Source organism: Macaca fascicularis, chromosome 8 (assembly GCF_037993035.2).
Source record: "Macaca fascicularis isolate 582-1 chromosome 8, T2T-MFA8v1.1".
Classification (NCBI taxonomy): domain Eukaryota; kingdom Metazoa; phylum Chordata; class Mammalia; order Primates; family Cercopithecidae; genus Macaca; species Macaca fascicularis.
This window is the reverse complement of record NC_088382.1, coordinates 129912946-129932372: the sequence shown is the minus strand read 5'-3', so window position 1 is coordinate 129932372 and position 19427 is coordinate 129912946. Positions and strand designations below refer to the sequence as shown.

General features: G+C 37.0%; 1 protein-coding gene across 3 annotated transcripts in view; it reads right to left on the bottom strand.

The window, feature by feature from the left end:
- The window catches only part of COL14A1 (collagen type XIV alpha 1 chain), a 245527-nt gene that overhangs the window by 56037 nt on the left and 170063 nt on the right, over nt 1-19427 (bottom strand). For all 3 annotated transcript variants that reach the window (XM_005563999.5, XM_005563997.5, XM_005563998.5), the window contains exons 36-40: nt 18697-18783; nt 8581-8634; nt 4523-4618; nt 2957-3010; nt 2543-2596 (exon numbers count right to left, since the gene is read on the bottom strand). In XM_005563999.5, the coding sequence (XP_005564056.2) occupies nt 2543-2596; nt 2957-3010; nt 4523-4618; nt 8581-8634; nt 18697-18783 (345 nt within the window). The remainder of the gene's footprint in view (nt 1-2542; nt 2597-2956; nt 3011-4522; nt 4619-8580; nt 8635-18696; nt 18784-19427) is intronic.

Sequence of the window (19427 nt, the reverse complement as noted above, 5' to 3'; positions counted from 1 at the left end):
CTGCCCAGTAATTATTAATATCTAACCGTGTTAGAACTTTACTATCCTTAAGCCCTCAGATCAGTTGACTGAACAGATCACAGCCACCTAAATAGGCATTTTTAATCCATCCTTCATTTCTTCTTTCCTTCTCTACTGTCTCTGAGAAGACCCTTTTGTTTTTCTGGCCCCAGGGAATAGCCATGCTCTTATCCCTTCCTTCCATCTCCTCTAGGTAAATAGTCTACAAACTGTCTCCCTCTGCCATTGAAGTTCTCTCTTCTTCTGGATTCTTCCCCGTAGGCAGTAATGAACAACTCTGTCCAGGCTGAGCGTAGTACACAGCATATTATATGTGCTCGATTAAGACATTGCTGATTGATAAAATATGTGGTCCTTCTCTCAAGCAAGGCAGCCATGTTACACAATTTCAGGGGCACCATTTTGTTTTATTCTGTGTGAATGGCATCCCCTCCTGTTGCACATTGAAATGATATTGCCTTCAAATATCTCTCCTAAAAGAATCATCACAGGATTCATATAATCTTTTCTTTAAACATGGCCCTATAAAGAATGAGTATCCTCAGAAATCTAGTTTGGAAAAGCAAGCCCACTTCCATCTAATATGTTTTCAAAGTAAGAATCAGACATACTCTAAAAGTTTGACTTCCAGATTGGAAGAGAAAGTAAAATAAAATCCAAGTATAGATATCTTATCACTTTATTACAGCTCTAAGACTTTTAATCCTATAGAGGAACACACGTTTGGAGGGATAGCAAAATATTTATCAAAAGTCTGTGTTGGTATATTGGTGTTAAAAGAAAGAATTCCAAAACCAAATGATTCAAACACTAATCCAACATGTTTGATTTGTGAGTTCTTTGCCAAGATTGGACTTCATGCACAGATAAATCAAATAAACTCACCAAACTAAATCTTTAGAATTGCCATTTTCAGAACTTCAGGAATCACGAAGGAATCCAGGTGTGTAACCACACAGGATCTTAGCCTACGCCCTTTGCCAAAATATATAAATATTTCTAGACGTTCCTTCCACATGTACAACAAGAACGCTACATAAATCTAACTGTTACAGAATGCCTTCTTCAGATACATTCACCTAAACATGTTTCACGGACTAGGTAATTCCATTTGATGAACAGAGACTACACTGAGATTTTACACAAACGAAAGTTTGGTGTTAAAAAAAAGTGGGGTGGAAGTAGAAGGATTGCACATCTACATTCTATAGAAAAAAAACAAGAACAATTTCACTATTCTTGAACAGTATAGCTACCCTGAGCTAAAAGCAAGCCTTGTTTGAGTAGAGAAGTGAGCGCTCAAGTCAATTGTTTGCTAACCTAGTAAGTTTGACCAAGAACACCAGTGAACGCCAGATGTGTTGTCCTTCATTGGCTTGGATCTAAGTGGTTGCCACTCTATATAATCCAGTCTTGAGGAAAACTGTGGAGCTGCTCACATGTCTAAATCGGTGACAGTTTAAGGAAGATCAGCCTCTGTGTCCCTTGCTGAAAATTTAATGACTTCTTATTGCCTTCATGTTAAAGTTCAAAATCCTTAGTTGGAAAAAAATAGATGACTTAAGTGAATTTATGCTTACCTCTCTAACTTCATCTCTTAACAATCGCCCCACACCTAAGTATGTGTGCACATGCATTCAACACACACACACAATTACTCTAATCTCCTGCCATAACTAAATGAAATACAATATTGGAAATGCCCCACCTTCCCTCACCTCTATCTCTTTGTATATGCTGTTCCCTCTGCTTGCAATAGTTTTCCTTTCCTTGTTCACCTGGCTGACTTCTATCTTTCAATCGAGACTCGGCCTAGATGGTACATCCTCTGAGAAGCCTTCTTCCAGCCTCCAAGTCTAGCTTGGTTATCCATTCTTTGTGTTTTCACAGGGCTCTGCTCCCATTATAGCATGTAATAAAAATTTCTTATTTACTTGTATGTCTTCCCAATAAACTGTAAACTCTTTGAGAACAAGAACCTCAAACCTGGTTCAGTAAAACCTTATCGACTAAACAAATACCAGATGTTAATGTATCCCTTTCCTGAACATCTTTACACTTTATTGTACTGCTGTCCACTTGAACAGATGAAAAGAACCAATAATTGAACTATATTAAATAAACGGAGATTGCCATGTAAGCGATACTACAGAAAGCCATTCTATTTAAATTTCAATTCATATGGTTATTTCCTTTACATGTATGCCTCAAGGATTCGAAAGAACTGGAGAAACCTACTAAACCAATGCACACAATAAACTATATTCAGGTTATGGGAGCACTCGGAAAGGGATGTGCTAATTTGGGAAGGTTTGATGGAAGTTCCTAGGGTTTGACGAAGTAATGAACATAGAAGATGTCAGTGAAGGGAAATAGATGCAGGATAGGTGAAATATACATAAACAGGAGAAAACAAAAAGCAAAAACTGGCTTGACTCCCTTACATAGAAGCCAGTCAGCAATAAGAGTGACCTGGTGAAAAGTCTACTTTGCTAAAAACCAACCTTGGGCAAGACCTTACCCTCTGGCCTGGTGAGCCATCACGTCCTGGTGAACCAACGCCTCCTGGGATACCCTATGTAGAACAGGGACAAAAAAGAGTCAGGTTCACAGGAATGAGTCATCTGCTCACCCAGCTTCCCTGAAAGAGATGAAGGCCTCCAAACAAACCTAAGAGCATAATGGTGAACCCTTTGTAGCCCACAATTCAGACTTAGAAGTTATTCATGGGCAAAGAACATTCCCTGTCAGAGCTCACCTGAGGAACATCAGTGTGACTCTCAAAAGCGGCTTAGGGTAAGTGAATACAGGCAAACAGTCTTTAATATGGAAAACACTTACCAAGATCACAACTGACTTCAGAAGCTCCAGCTTTTTCCCCCCCTTGGCAAAGGTGTAGACTGACAGCAATAGACTTAAAAAATAAAAATATTACCTGTGGACCTGGAAGGCCAGTATCTCCTTTCTCTCCTTTTTCTCCTGGCATTCCCTGAATATCCAAAAGTATACAGAGTTAAGTTCACATAGGGAAATTCTTAGCATTTTCTTTTCCCTCTCTCATTATTTAAATATTTTCCAAAGTAAATTGTGTTCACACTAACATCTAAACAGAATATATATATCCTTTTTTTTTTTTTTTTTTTTTTTTTTTTTTTTTTTTGAGATGGAGTCTTGCTCTTGTTGCCCAGACCGGAGTACAGTGACACGATCTTGGCTCGCTGCAACCTCTGCCTCCCGGGTCCAAGCTATTCTACTGCCTCAGCCTCCGAGTAGCTGGGATTGCAGACGCCCGCCACCACATCCGGCTAATTTTTGTACTTTATTAGTAGAGATGGGGTTTCATCATGTTGGCCAGGCTGGTCTCAAGTTCCTGATTTCAAGTGATCCGCCTACCTTGGCCTCCCAGAGTTCTAGGATTACAGGCATGAGCCACTGCACCCAGCCAACAGAATATATTTCACTTTCCACATATGTTATACCATTTATGTAAACATTCATATGGAGCTGAACATTTATATACCAGGATAGTTTTAACATAGAATATACAGTCTAATATGGTGAGGCCAATACTGTAAATACATGGAGGGCAGACTTGAACATTTCAGTATTATTTACAGTTTGGGTTTTACAATCTCATATCTATGTAGATTTGTTTTGTTTTGCTTTGGCTAGAAGATACTCAAATGGAATATAAGAAGGGAAAAGCAAACACAGAATCTGGCATGTAGTAAGACCTCAACCAATGTTTATTATTAGTAGTAATTACACAAATTGGCACATTAATGCTTGCTAAAATGTAAAAATAACACTGTAGGAGAAACTTCTCAGCTAGGCAGACACAATCATATGTGCAGAAAGATTGCCAAAAATTGTGCTTAAAAGGATCTGGTTGCTTCCAACATGAATTAAAGAGATCGGTTTTATTCTTAACTGTAGACCCCTATAGGAAGATTAATGAAGATTAGTGAATGGAATTAACTTTTTTTCAATGGTACAAAACGACTTTCCAAAGAAATGCAGCTATATAAAGTACACTGTCTAAAATTCTAAAACTCTCACTCTCCATAAACTGCACTTCGATGTCATCTGAGATAAGGATTGTGAATAAACGGCTTTTATTAATTTATATCAGCAGTTACCACACATAATGAAAAAACTTAAATTTGTATAACATTTGTTACTTTCTGGATGTTATCACATCCATTAAGAATTTAGTTAAAAGAGAAAAAGGGCTATATATGCTAAGCTTTGTTCTTTCTCTATAGACACAATGCTTGTGGATGGACCTACCTCCAATAGTATGCATGTACTTATTTGTTAAAAGACCTTCATCATTGAACAAAAAATGGCTAAGGGCACAATTAGTGAAATGACACTCCGTCATTGTTTTCAAAGGGACTGATATTCATTATGAAGATACAGAAGACAAAAGTTCATTCTTTGTAACCGCATGGAAAAGAGACAACAATAAAATCCATCTGAATGTTTGAACATAACTCACGGGCATTCCTTGAATGGACAGACCACTTGGTCCTTGGGGTCCAGGTGGACCCTGAGGTCCTGGTAGACCAACTTCACCCCGAGGGCCATCTGGTCCCTGGAAGGCAACAGAGAAGTATCATCCTAAAAGTAAGTTAGACTCTCTGACATCTAAAAAATATTTCTGCTTAGGACAATTATAATTTGTTTTCTTATATAGTTTTTCCCAAGATAGGAAATACTCAGGATAACAAGACATCAAGCTTCAAATGATTTACCTTCCAGGCAAAATGTCATCAGTAAACCATAAAAGTAAACACACAGGGATTGCTGCAACTTTATGATTATCATTACTACTTTTGCTTCTGTAAATAAGAGTGCTATGCCAATTATGTAAGTAATGAGACCCCCCACACTCCATAACAAATTTATAAGTGCTTCAAGACCACCCTCCTAGTCTGGGAAGGTTCACACCGTCCAGATGAACTACATTCTCTCTGTCTTCACTACTGTCAACCACCTACCTCAGGGGGACTCCTCTGTATTTATTGAGAACTTTGCACCTAGCCTCTGCTTTCTTCCTTACTTTGATGCTGCCATCACACTATAACTGCTTCAATGTCCACTGAATGACCTTCCCTAGGCTTAGTATTATTTTACTTCCTTCTTTATTTTTTGTTTTTGAGATAGAGTCTCATTCTGCTGCCCAGGCTGGAGTGCAGTGGCACGATCTCAGCTCACCACAACCTCCTGCTCCTAGGTTCAAGTGATTCTCCTGCCTCAGCCTCCCTAGTAGCTAGGATTACAGGCGTGTACCACCACACCTGGCTAATTTTTGTATTTTTAGTAGAGATGGGGTTTCACCATGTTGGCCAGGCTGATCTGGAACTCCTGACCTCAGGTGATCTTCCCAATTTGACCTCCGAAAGTGCTGGGACTACAGGTGTGAGCCACAATGCCCAGCTTATTTTACTTCCTTTCTTTTTCAGGATCAGACATCCCTTTCACCCTTACTTCTGTTACCCTTACTTCTGTAGCTTGGACCTTGTTGCGGTTTAACTAAAACTAAACCACGTAGGAAATCTTAGACCCAGAAAAACCTACCTATCCTCAACCTCTTCTGTCTCATTTTGTGACTTCAACTAAAGCTATTCTTTTATTAAATTGGATCTCCAACATCTGGGTATCATCTTAGATGTGAGATTGGTGAACTCATTACTTGGGACAAAGAATACAAGAAAAAAAAAGCCTTTGTGGGGGTAAAGTGTGGGTAGATAACGAGTGCAGACTAAGACTTGTTAAGATTTAGGTACATGGGATAAACCTCATGGAAATGTCCAGCAGGCCAAGGAGTAAGGCTAAGTCTGGATTTTGGAGTAGTTGAAAATATATTTATAGGTGAGGTTATTAAAGAGAATATATTGAGTGAGTGAAACAGAATGTGGATAAAAATGAGACGATAATCAGGTAGAAGGGAAAGGAAGAGAAACCTGGGGAAGAATCTGAAATGAAAAAGCCTGAGAATTAGGAAGAGGCTGAAGATGGAGTGGTACTGTGGTACAGAAACGGCCAAAGGAGGAGAAATTTTCAAACAAAGAAGTGTTTGATTGTGTTAAATTTTGTAGAGATCTCAAGAAAAATTAAACCCTAATCTATGGAACTGGTAACAAGCAAGTAATTGGGAACTTTTATGAGAGAATTTTCATAGGACTCCCAGAGGAAGAGGAAGCATATATGGGTTGAGAATTCTTTGGGAGGTGAGCATGTGAAAGCACTGAGTGATAACTATTCTTACAAGGAGCATGGCATAAGAAGAAGGAAGAGGGAGGGAGTGGGATTTTTAAAAATACAACGGAGGTGGCAAGGAGGCAATTTTTATGTATTACTTAGTATTTATAATGGTTTAATAATATATCATTTTAACATATAATAGTTAAATAATATATTATTTATTTATTTATTTTTGAGATGGAGTCTTGCTCTGTCTTGCCCAGGCTGGAGTGCAGTGGCGCGATCTCTGCTCACTGCAGCCTCCGCCTCCCAGGTTCAAGCAATTCTCCTGTCTCAGTCTCCCGAGTAGCTGGGACTATAGGTGCCCGCCACCACACGCAGCTAATTTTGTATTTTTAGTAGAGACAGGGTTTCACTATGTTGGCCAGGCTGGTCTTGAACTGCTGACCTCAGGTGATCCACCTGCCTCAGCCTCCCAATGTGCTGAGATTACAGGTATGAGCCACTGCACCTGGCTGAGTTTAATAATATATTATCAAGAAATTGCAAATAGAGTAGAAGGGCAAAAAGTAGGGGGTCCCATTTTATCCTGTAAAATATGAGGCAAAAATGATGAGGGGAGACCAAGAAGAAGGTTGCTTTGTCCTTCCAAATTCTTATTCTGTATTTGCTGCAACAAAATAAAAAATAATACATATTGAGACCTTCTGTATGGAAGGTATCTATTCCCGCACTGTCCACATTGGTGGACATGTCAACATTCGTTGTCCAATAAGACTTTTTTCAAAAACCACTACATATTTGGATCTGTGATTCATCAAAATCATCATACAGAAATAACTGTATCAGTAGCAGTCCCATGGGAATGGATAATTGGAGGAAATGGGTAGGTCTTGGGACCACCAAACATCTACGAACTCATTTATCTTCATGATTAGAACAATCATCCAGTGATCATGTTAGAAAACACCGGGGTCATGCTGATAGAGGCATTGGGAGGAGGGAACTAGAATCTATAGGAGCAGAGGGGCATTGCCTTTGGGTGAAACTGAGGAAGATCCAGTGCACCCTTGCTTGAGAGGAGGCCTCCAACTGCTGCCCTTCTTACAGCACCATAAAAGATGGAGCCAAGTAAGATACATCAAGTCTGTCCCAGCAAACAAAATAAACAAAAAAGGAGACATCTTATGTTCTGAATTTTGAATTGGGTAGTACCTGATTATCTTCAGCCTTCTTTCATTTACTTCTTTTTTATCCCAATATTTTCTTCTACCTTGCTTCATCTGTTTCCAATTTTATGGTAAAAAGCCTTGCAATGTTCTCCTCCCCATGAATAAATGTTATGTAAATTTAATAAGAAACCACATTGAGCAGTAAGTCAAGCAAGATGGATGGAGAAGAGAACATGTGGAGCAACATGGTGAAAATGAAATGGGAGTCAAGTTATAAAGGACCTTCAATGCCTCAGCAAAGAGGGTGAATGGTATTCTAAAGGCAACAGCATGTGACTGCAGGTTTTTGAAGAGTATGATGTGATCCAGCATAGACTTTAAGGAAATTAATCTGGGGGCAGATGTGAAGAATCAATCGAAATGTTAAGCCACTTGGGACAGAAGACCAGTTAGAAGATTTGCCAAGAGCCGGAGAGAAGATGGGGAGGCCTGAGGTTCATTAGTGACTGGGCTTCTGCCAGTCCTCAGGATGCCTTTGTGCAAAGTAGAAAAATGTGTTTCTTGACATGGCTTGGCATGGCTTGGTCTCTTGGCGGGTGCCTTTGTACAGTGTACAACCTGAACCACCATATTTGATGACCCTGGGCAGTAAGAATGAAAAACGGAGTTGTGTGTTTGATTATATATAGTGCAGTGGAGAAGGAGGAATCCAAAACCTGAGAAATTACCTGGAAAGGAATGATGCCAAGTTGTGGTTCTGCATGATTCCTCTAAAGATATGCTTTTGTTGTAGGTAAAGGAAGAGAAGAATGTACAAATTCTGAGAGAACTACCTTGGAGACTAAACCACTCAGAACATTGACATTCTTATTTCTGATCCAGAAGCCTTTCTTTCCACTGACTTATTAAATATTCTTTTGGATTAAAAAGCATAGTCTCTTAAAATAAGGAAGAAGAGTTAGGCACAACTTTCATAAAAATAGAAGGAAGTTTAGATTGCAAGAGTGAACTAAGTCATACTTAATTCCAAAATGATGGCTATTTATGAGAGAGAGAGAGAGATGAGACAGAGAGAGAGAGAGAGACAGAGAGAGACAGAGGCGGGGGGAGACAGAGAGAGGGAGGAGACAGAGAGAGAGAGAGAGAGAGAGAGAGAGAGGGAGAACATGCACATTACCTTTGGACCTGGTTCACCTTGCTGGCCCTTTGGTCCTCGGAGTCCCGGACCACCCTGGCAAACAGATGTTAAATATTAGCTCAAAGACAAATCTCAAAACAGTGTATTTCATTCATTTTCCTTAATAGTATGAATTAACTCATTATTATTTCATGTAAAGGCCAACACACTGTGTAATAGTATACATTCATCATGATCCTTCACTGGAAATTTACCACCCAGCCCCAGCCCTTTCATGGTTTTGGAAAACTTTCTTTGCCAAATCTTTTTTAAATACTGAAAAATCGTAAGATTTTATTTACTTAGTGATTATAGAAGACTACCATTACTAATGATCCAAAGAATACACAGTTAATCAAAATTATATATGTTATATAACATATATATAACATATAAATCATAACTTTGAGATGATCCAATTAAATTGTAAAAAGCACATGAAAGTAACAACAACCTAATTTTCTTTATACAACAAAAGGACAATTAGTTTCATCTTTCTGAAAGTTGTCATTCATATTTCCCCTCAAAGTTTTTGCCATATTAATGCCCTATCTAGACTATTATTTAATAGCAGTATTCTTTATATAGATATATATCTACAAACATAATATGTATATACATGTTATATATATATTTCCTGTATGTACATTCACATGTGTCTAAACACATGTGTGTATTTACTGAATATCTTAATTGACTATTTCACTTATTTTAAAAGCAAATACAGCATTACAGTAAATGAAAAAAAGTATTGCTTGCTAAAACTATAAGGTAATCTTAGAAATCAATACACTGTAAATACTGCTACTAAATTTAGCTAGATTCTGTTTCTATTGAAATCTGTGAGCCAAGAGTTTGCTCTTTAATAAAAAGGGAGACGAATAAGTGTTAGGAGGACCACGTGGGCACCAGACAGAATTTATCTTTCACCTGAGCAGAAGGATGGAAAAATCCTTGAAAATGGACTAACTTTCTGCCTGTGTGATTCCAATTTATTTCATGCTATGTCCAGGATTACTGAAAGGGATACCGTACACCATTAGCAGAACACTGTATCGCTTAAGAAAACACTGGGTCAGGTGATATTTAAAATTTCCTTGGCTTTTAAAAAAAAATTTACATGCACTCTTCCTTTTTATCAATTAGTTACTCATCTTCCAGATTTTAAAAATACAATTATAAAATGTAATTTTATTCATGTGCATATGTATCTATAGAAAATACTGCCTATAGTATTATTGTATTTTTGCTGTGTATGTTTTAAATATGTGATGTCACGCTTTTTACACAGCTATGACTTCAACTTAATATGCTTTAGTGATTTTTTATTATAGCACACATAGATCTAATTCATTCTTAACTGTTGCATAGTTGTCTGAACCTTGGATATGTAAGAGTTTGTTTAGCCATTCTTTTATTATTGGAAATTTAAGTAGTTTTATTCCCACAATTTTCAGCCGTTTAAATAATGCTTCAGGCTGGGCGCGCTGGCTCATGCCTGTAATCCCAGCACTTTGGGAGGCCGAGGCCAGTGGATCACTTGAGGTTAAGGGTTCGAGACCAGCCTGGCCAACATGGTGAAACCCCATTTCTACCAAAAATACAAAAATTAGCCAAGCATGGTGGCACAGGTCTGTAATCCCAGCTGTTTGGGAGGTTAAGGCAGGAGAATCGCTTAAACCCAGGAGGCAGAGGTTGCAGTGAGCCGAGATCATGCCACTGCACCCCAGCCAAAATGATAGAGTGAGACTCAGTCTCAAAAAATAAAAAATTAAAAAAAATTTAAAACATGTTTCAATTGACATCCTTACATATCCCTTAAGTAAAATTTACTATTTCTCAGAAGAAGATACCAAGAATAGAATCATAAGTGAAAGCTGATAAATTTGCAGATACATTATCAGATTGCACTCTAAACTAACTGTGCCAGTTTATAGATCTGCCAACAGTTTAAGGGGGGCCCTGTTTCCTTAAATCTTAATCAACCCTGAATATTTCCAAACTTTACATTTTTATCAACCAGATTGCTAAAGAAAAACCTTATTCTTGTTCCAATTTTCATTTCCCTGAAAACTATTATGATTATGTATCTTTTCATAAGTTTATTTGCATTTATTCTCACTGTGACCATCTATTTATACACTTCACTCAGTTTTCTATTGGGTTACATGTCTTTTTCTCTTTAATGAGTAGAAATTCTTCATAAGAAGTCATACATTGCTTGGTGATGGAAGTGCATTCTGAGAAATGTTTTGTTAGGCAATTTTGTCATTGTGTGAACATCATGGAGTGTACTTACACAAACTCAGATGTTATATATACTTTTATTTGTAGATATTTTCTACATGGAAAACTAAATGTCCCAGCACCATTACTGAATACCAATCATTTCTCTACTTGATCTGCAATGCCAATATCAAGTGCCGTATATCAGATTTCTATACATGCTCCATTATAGTTTTTCCTCCAGCGTGTCAGACACTATGGCTGGCTCCCTAAGAGCCTTTTCTGACCCCCTTCTCCATTTCACGCCTACGATAAAGGCCAAAAAAGACAGATACTTGTTGTCTTGGCTTTTCTTTGCAAGCAGGAATAGTTGTGTTAAGCAGTTTTGGCCAATTTGATCAAGAAGCAGCAAACCTAAGAAAAGCAACATAGGAAGCTAGAGCAAGCACAAGTTCTTGAAGAAGTTGTCTAGCAGCCTCATTTGCCTTCTTCAGATCATCTGCCTCTAAACCTTTTATTGAGCAAACAATAAATGTCCTATTGTCCTCACAGTTTACACTACTGTGTTAGCTAAATTTTCTGTTTCTCGCAGCCTAGTCTATCTCAGTTAATATACCCAGTCTGTCACAACTTTTTGTTTGTGCATCTTAAATGATCTGTTTTCAACTGAAGATTTTATTCAAATATATATTCAAATATATCTTCAACTGAAGATTTTATTCAAATTATAATAATCAAGACTGTTTATCTCACAGATATTCATGTCAGAGGCACTGTGTCCAAAAGCCAGGGATCATTTTATACTTCTAACTTAATTTCCACCTCATCCTTAACTCTTGTCACTGGGCATGGGACAAGAATTCAACAAATACTTGTGGATGAAAACAATCATCTTTTCAATAAGAGAGGGTTAGCTTTTGCAAAGAGAATAGGATTCTTCTATTCAGGTCTTCCTACAGATCCTTTGGTTTTATTGATACATCATACTACTGTGAAATTCATGAATGAGAAAACAATCAAAGTATGTTCAATCGTCAAACAGAATTTATTACATATTGCTCAAGATACTATTTCTTAATTAGTTTATTATTATGCTTTATTTAGAATACAAAATTTCCTTATTTGAAATTTTTGAAATATAACATTTCAATTGCTTTTTTCTTATTTTACACCTTTTTTCCCCTCCAAATCAAAGCTCAACCCTTCCCTTTCACATCTCTGCTCCTTCTCCTCATTAGAAAGTTTGCTGTTTAGGTCACAAATAAATATTTTATGACTTGTTCCAGCATATTACATATGAAAAAACTTGAAAACCCTCCCACTTATAAACATGCATTAATGCTGGCTAAAACACTATTGTAATTAAGAACTCTATTCTTAAAAACCAAGAAGAAAAAAATAAAACTAAAAAAATTATAGTGCACATGTGAACTGAAAGTGCCCTCAGGAAGGATGGGAAAGGTGGCTGAGACTTGTTGGAGAGTTTATGTTTTAGAGCTCACACAGGCAATAATAATAACCAAGACATCTAATTTGCGATGTTAAAAACAGTATTAAAACACTGGGTAGTAAGAGCATGTAAATTATTAAGAAGACGATCTAAGTTGAAAGAATTCCAACTCATCACACTGGCAAAGAAGTATAGAAATGCTGATTATTTCGAACTTTGTTAAGCTAAGTATATCTGGTAAAAACTTCTGGGTCAGCTATTAATAGAAAAGCCAGGGCTAATATCCAGAACCTATAACGAACTCAATCAAATTTATAAGAGAAAAACAAACAACCCCATCAAAAAGTGGGCAAAGGATATGAATAGATACTTTTCAAAAGAAGACATGCATACAGCCAACAGACACATGAAAAAATGCTCATCATCACTCGCCATCAGAGAAATGCAAATCAAAACCACAATGAGATACCATCTCACACCAGTTAGAATGGCAATCATTAAAATGTCAGGAAACAACAGGTGCTGGAGAGGATGTGGAGAAACAGGAACACTTTCACACTACTGGTGGGACTGTAAACTAGTTCAACCATTGTGGAAGACAGTGTGGCAATTCCTCAAGGATCTAGAACTAGAAATACCATTTGACCCAGCCATCCCATTACTGGGGATATACCCAAAGGATTATAAGTCATGCTGCTATAAAGACACATGCACACGTATGTTTACTGCAGCACTATTCACAATAGCAAAGACTTGGAATCAACCCAAATGTCCATCAGTGACAGACTGGATTAAGAAAATGTGGCACATATACACCATGGAATACTATGCAGCCATGAAAAAGGATGAGTTCGTGACCTTTGTAGGAACATGGATGAAGCTGGAAACCATCATTCTCAGCAAACTATCACAACACAGAAAACCAAATACCGCGTGTTCTCACTCATAGGTGGGAACTGAACAATGAGATCACTTGGACACGGGAAGGGGAGCATCAGACACTGGGTCCTATTGTGGGGAGGGGGTAGGGGGGAGGGATAACATTAGGAGATATACCTAACATAAATGATGAGTTAATGGGTGCAGCACACCAACATGGCACATGTATATATATGTGTAACAAACCCGCACGTTGTTCACATGTACCCTAGAACTTAAAGTATAATTTAAAAAAAAAAGAAAAGAAAAGAAAAAAAGGAAAGTAACAACAAAAAGATAACCAAAACAAATCTACTATTTCATAGAAAAAAATGCAAGAAAAAGAAAAGCCATAGAGTATACTTTCCAAACTAGTGGAAGGGAAAAAAAGAATGCAATAAAAGCAAAACTTAAAGACAAAAATAAATACAATCTCAAGCAAGAAATATATATGTGATACGAATAAAAAAGCAAAAATTGAGAAATCAAGAAAAACCAAGAAAGTAAAATTAAAGTTGTGGATGTAAATCAGAATAGGTCAGTTATCGCAACCAATAGAAATGGACTAAACTACAAAAGAAAGATTGTAAAACCGAATTAAAAGCAAAATCTTGGCATATGCTATTTAAAGAGAAATATCTAAAATATAAATATAAAGACATCAAAATGTTGCAAATAAACAATGAAGAAAATATATATGTTACAAATTAATATTTGTTAAGATTTGCCCATATATTTGCTATTTCTTTGGTCATAATTTCTTCTGGTATTATTTTTCTTTATTTTAAATTATGTCTTATGCATATTCCTTAGAGAGAATATTGGTGGTAAATTAATAGTTTTCGTTCATCTGAAATATTTTTATTTCTGACATCTGAAGTGTTTTCAAAAGATAGTTTTCAGTGAGGCATGGTGGCTCACGCCTGCAATCCCAGCACTTTGGGAGGCCAAGGCGGGCAGATCACCTGAGGTCAGGAGTTCAAGACCAGCCTGACAAACATGGAGAAACCCCATCTCTACTAAAAATACAAAAAATTAGCCTGGCATGGTGGCACATGCCTGTAATCCCAGTTACTCAGGAGGCTGAGGCAGGAGAATCACTTGAACCTGGGAGGCAGAGGTTGCAGTGAGCCGAGATTGTGCCATTGTACTCCAGCCTGGGCAACAAGAGCGAAACTCTGTCTCAGAAAAAAAAAAAAGATAGTTTTCACAGTTGTACAGAAATTGCTAATTGTCCTCACATTCATTTCCACTGCTTCTTTGTAATAATATGATCCCCTGAGTTTTAACTAAACACATAACCATCCATCTAGGGACTTGATTTCTTGTAATCCTATGTAAGTAGGTATGACCTTATGACTAAGTGCTGGCTAATGGAATATGAGAGAAAGAGTGCTGCATATACCCTGGGTGTTGTTCTTAAATGAAAACCAAATGCTGTCCTCAACCATTTTCTCCCTTTCCAACTGGCTGGAATGAGAACATGCAAGGTAGACAAATTAGAAAATTAATAAGTTAGACAAAGAATCCAAAACACAAATATTGGAAGCATATTAATATTAGACAAATCAGACTTGAAGTAAAAAGCATTACTGAAGTTAAATGGTTTCATTTACAATGATTCACATAACAAGCCAATAGGAAGACAACAGTTGTAATTTTTTTAACATTTTAACATAATCTCAGGATACATAAAAAGTTAAAATTAAGCAGAATCAAGAAGTTCTTTGAAACTAATGAGAACAAAGGTACAACTTACCAGGATCTCTGGGACACAGCTAAGGCAGTGTTACGAGGAAAATTCATAGCACTAAACACCCACATCAAAAAGTTAGAAGGATCTCAAATTAACAACCTAATATCACAACTGAGAGAATGAAAGAAGCAAGACCAAACCAACCCCAAAACTAGCAGAAGACAAAAAATAACCAAGATCAGGGCTGAACTGAAGGAAATCAAGACACGAAAAAACATTCAAAAGACAACAAATCCAGTAGTTAGTTTTTTGAAAAAATTAGTAAGATAGATAAGCCACCAGCTAGACTAATAAAGCAGAAAAGAAGAAAGATCCAAATAAATACAATTACAAACGACAAAGGGAATGTTAACCTGACCCCACAGAAATAAAAGTAACCATTAGAAACTACTACAAATACCTCTATGTACACATACTAGAAAATGTAGAGGAGATGGATAAACTCCTGGACACATACACCCTCCCAAGACTAAACCAGAAAGAAACTGATTCCCTGAACAGACCAATAACAAGGTCTGAAATTGAATCCATAATAAATAGTCTAGCAACAAAAAAAAGCCCAGGGCCAGAAGGATTCACAGTCAAATTCTACCAGATGTACAAAGAAGAGCTGGTAACATTCCTTTTGAAACTATTGCAAAAAATTGAGGAGGAATAACTCCTCCTCAACTCATTCTATGAGGTCAGCATCATCCTGATAGCAAAACCTGGAAGAGACACAACAACAGAAAACTTCAGGCTAATATCCTTGATGAACATCAATTCAAAATTCCTCAACAAAATACTTGCAAACTGAATTCAGCAGCACACCAAAAAGCTAATCCACCACAGTCAAGTAGGCTTCATCCCTGGGATGCCAGGTTGGCTCAACATATGCAAATCAATAAATGTGATTCATCACATAAACAGAACCAAAGACAAAAACCACATAATTATCTAAATAGATGCAAAAAAGGCTTTTGATAAAATTCAACATCCCTTCATGTTAAAAACTCTCAATAAAATAGGTATTGAAGGAACATAACTTAAAATAAGAAGGACCATATATGACAAACCTGCAGCCAACATCATACTGAATGGGCAAAAGCTGGAAGCATTTCCTATTGAAAACCAGCACAAGACAAGGATGTTCTCTCTTACTACTCCTATTTAATGTAGTATTGGAAGTCCTGGCCAGTGCAATCAGACAAGAGAAAGAAATAAAGGCATCCAAATAGGAAGACAGGGAGTCAAACTATCCCTGTTTGTAGATGACATGATTCTATATCTAGAAAATCCCATCATCTTAGCCCAAAAGCTCCTTCAGCTAATAAACAACTTTGGCAACATTTCAGGATATAAAATCAATGCACAAAGATCACTAACATTCCTATACACCAACAGCAGCCAAGCCAAGAGTCAAATCAAGAATGCAGTACCATCTACAACTGCCACAAAAAGCATAAAATGCCTAGGAATACAGCTAACTAGGAAGCTGAAAGATCTCTACATTGAGAATTATAACACTGCTCAAAGAAATCAGAGATGACATAAACAAATAGAACATTCCATGCTCTTGGATAGGAAGGATTAATATTGTTTAAATGACCATACTCCCCAAAGCAATTTACAGAGTTAATGCTGCTCCTATCAAACTACCAATAACATTCTTTACAGAACTAGAAAAAAACTATTTTAAAATTCATGTGGAATCACAAAAGAGCCTGCATAGTCAAGGCAATCCTAAGTAAAAATAACAAAGCTGGAGCATCATGTTATGCAACTTCAAACTATACTATAGGGTTATGGTAAGCAAAACAGCATGGTACTGGCACAAGAACAGACACATAGACCAGTGGAATAGAATACAGAACCCAAAAATAAGACCACACACCTATGACCATCTGATTTTCAACAGAGCTGACAAAAACAAGCAACGGGGAAAGGACTCCCTATTCAATAAATGGTACTGGGATAACTGGCACAGAAGATTGAAACTGGATCCCTTCCTTATACCACATACAAAAACTATGTAAGTAGGTATGACCTTATGACTAAGTAATCCTATGTAAGTAGGTATGACCTTATGACTAAGTGCTGGCTAATGGAATATGAGAGAAAGAGTGCTGCATATACCCTGGGTGTTGTTCTTAAATGAAAACCAAATGCTGTCCTCAACCATTTTCTCCCTTTCCAACTGGCTGGAATGAGAACATGCAAGGTAGACAAATTAGAAAATTAATAAATTAGACAAAGATGTCTATGTAAAACCCACAACTATAAAAACTCTGGAAGACAACCTAGGCAATACCATTCAGGACATAGGCATGAGCAAAGATTTCATGACGAAGAAGACACCAAAAGCAATAACAACAAAAGCAAAAATTGACAAATGGGCTCTAATTATACTAAGGAGCTTCTGCACAGCGAAAGTAACTATCAACAGAGTAAACAGACAATCTACAGAATGGAAGAAAATTTTTGCAAACTGTGCATCTAACAAAGGTCTAATATCCAGCCTCTATTAGGAATTTAAACAAATTTATAAGAAAAAACCCAAACGATCCCATTAAAAAGTGAGCAAAGGACATAAACAGACACTTTTCAAAAGAAGACATACAAGTGGCCAAAAAGCATATGAAAAAAAGCTCAATATCACTGATCATGAGAGAAATGAAAATCAAAATCACAATAAAATACTATCTCACAGCAGTCAGAATGCCTATTTTTAAAACGTAAAAAAATCACTCACGCGGGCAAGGTGGCGGAGAAAAGGGAACACTTATACACTGTTGGTGGGAGTGTAAATTAGTTCAACCATTGTGAAAAGCAGTGTGGCGATCCCTCAAAGAGCTACAAACAGAACAACCATTCAACCCAGCAATCCCATTACTGGGTATATACCCAAAGGAATATAAACCATTCTATCATAAAGACACATACACACGAATGCTCACTGTAGCACCATTCACAATAGCAAAGACATGAAATCAACCTAAATGCCCATCAGTGACAGATAAAGAAAATGTGGTACATATACATCATGGGATATTATGCAGCTATAAAAAAGATCAAGATCACGTCTTTTGTGGTAACATTTATGGAGCAGGAGGCCATTATCCTTAGGAAACTAACACAGAAACAGAAAACCAAATACCACATGATTTCACTTATAAGTGGGAGCTAAATGATAAGAACTCATGGACACAAGGAAAGGAACAACAGACACGGGGACCTACTTGAGGGTGAAGGATGGAAGGAGAGAAAGGATCAGAAAAATAGCTACTGAGTACTAGACTTGGTACTTGGGTGATGAAATAATCTGTACAACAAATCCTCATGACATGAGTTTACCTATCTATATAACAAACCTTCGCATCTACCACTGAACCTAAGGTAAAAGTTTAAAAAAGAGAGAGAAAGTGGACAAAGCAGGTGTATGCAAATCTTACAGGTACAAGTAAAGTCCTGGTTTGAAATATTCACACTGAAAATTAACCATAGTAGCTTTAAGGGAAGATTTTGAGTATAGACCAGTATGAGACATCGTATGGCACAGTGGTGAGGAGGAGCATCTCTAGGAGTCATGGAGACTGGGATTTGAAGCCCAGCTCCTCCAAGCTGTGTTCTTTAATCAAGCTACTTAACATCTCTGTGTCTCACTGTATTCCTACAATTAAGTGAGTAATAGCCATTTAGTACAGTAGACAACACATATTAGACACACACAAGTGATAGCTATTAATATTATTAAAGAACATTTAAGGCTGAACTCAGCAAGACTTACTGGTGGGCCCGCTGGTCCCAGAGCCACTTCATTGGTTTCAGTACAGGAGCAAGAATGAGGAAGGTCTGGGCAAGACTCATCATCTCTCTGAAAAGAAACAAAAAAAGCACAACCATTAGCATACCAGTTTATACAAATGGCTTTATTGGCTTAAAGAAAACAATTTGATTTAAGATATTTTTAGACTTTCAAGTGCACATTACAAAGGCAGAGAATATTCACTCCCGATTGCAAAATATATTCTGTAAAGAAAAATGAATGGGTACCTCCTGGTCACTGATAATCACTATTATCAATGGGTGTTGCTAAAACCAGCTTGGGAATCCAGGTGAGGAAAGACAATCAGAAGTGAGTGCAAAAAAAAATTCTTGATTACTATTTAATTCTGTTGGTTGGAGTAATAGTACTCTGTGAACTAAAGGTCTTGAAAACTTTTTTATGCTATAATAATTTTTCTGTTTCAAAGGATAAAAGAAAACTTGGAGTACTCAATCAAAACAACTATATCAGTACTAAAACAAAGAAAAACAAAATCAATGTTTAAACTCATCATTAATTCCCTATGACAGTTTCCACAACTGCTCACATTCTGTGGTTGAAAGTAAGAAAAACATCACAGTGTAGATCTAAGGCTCTGGAATAGGAGAACATTTTTCTTCTCTCTTAGGGAATATTGTTATCATGTGACATTACAAAATAGATTATTAATGGAAGGCTAAATATATCTGAAT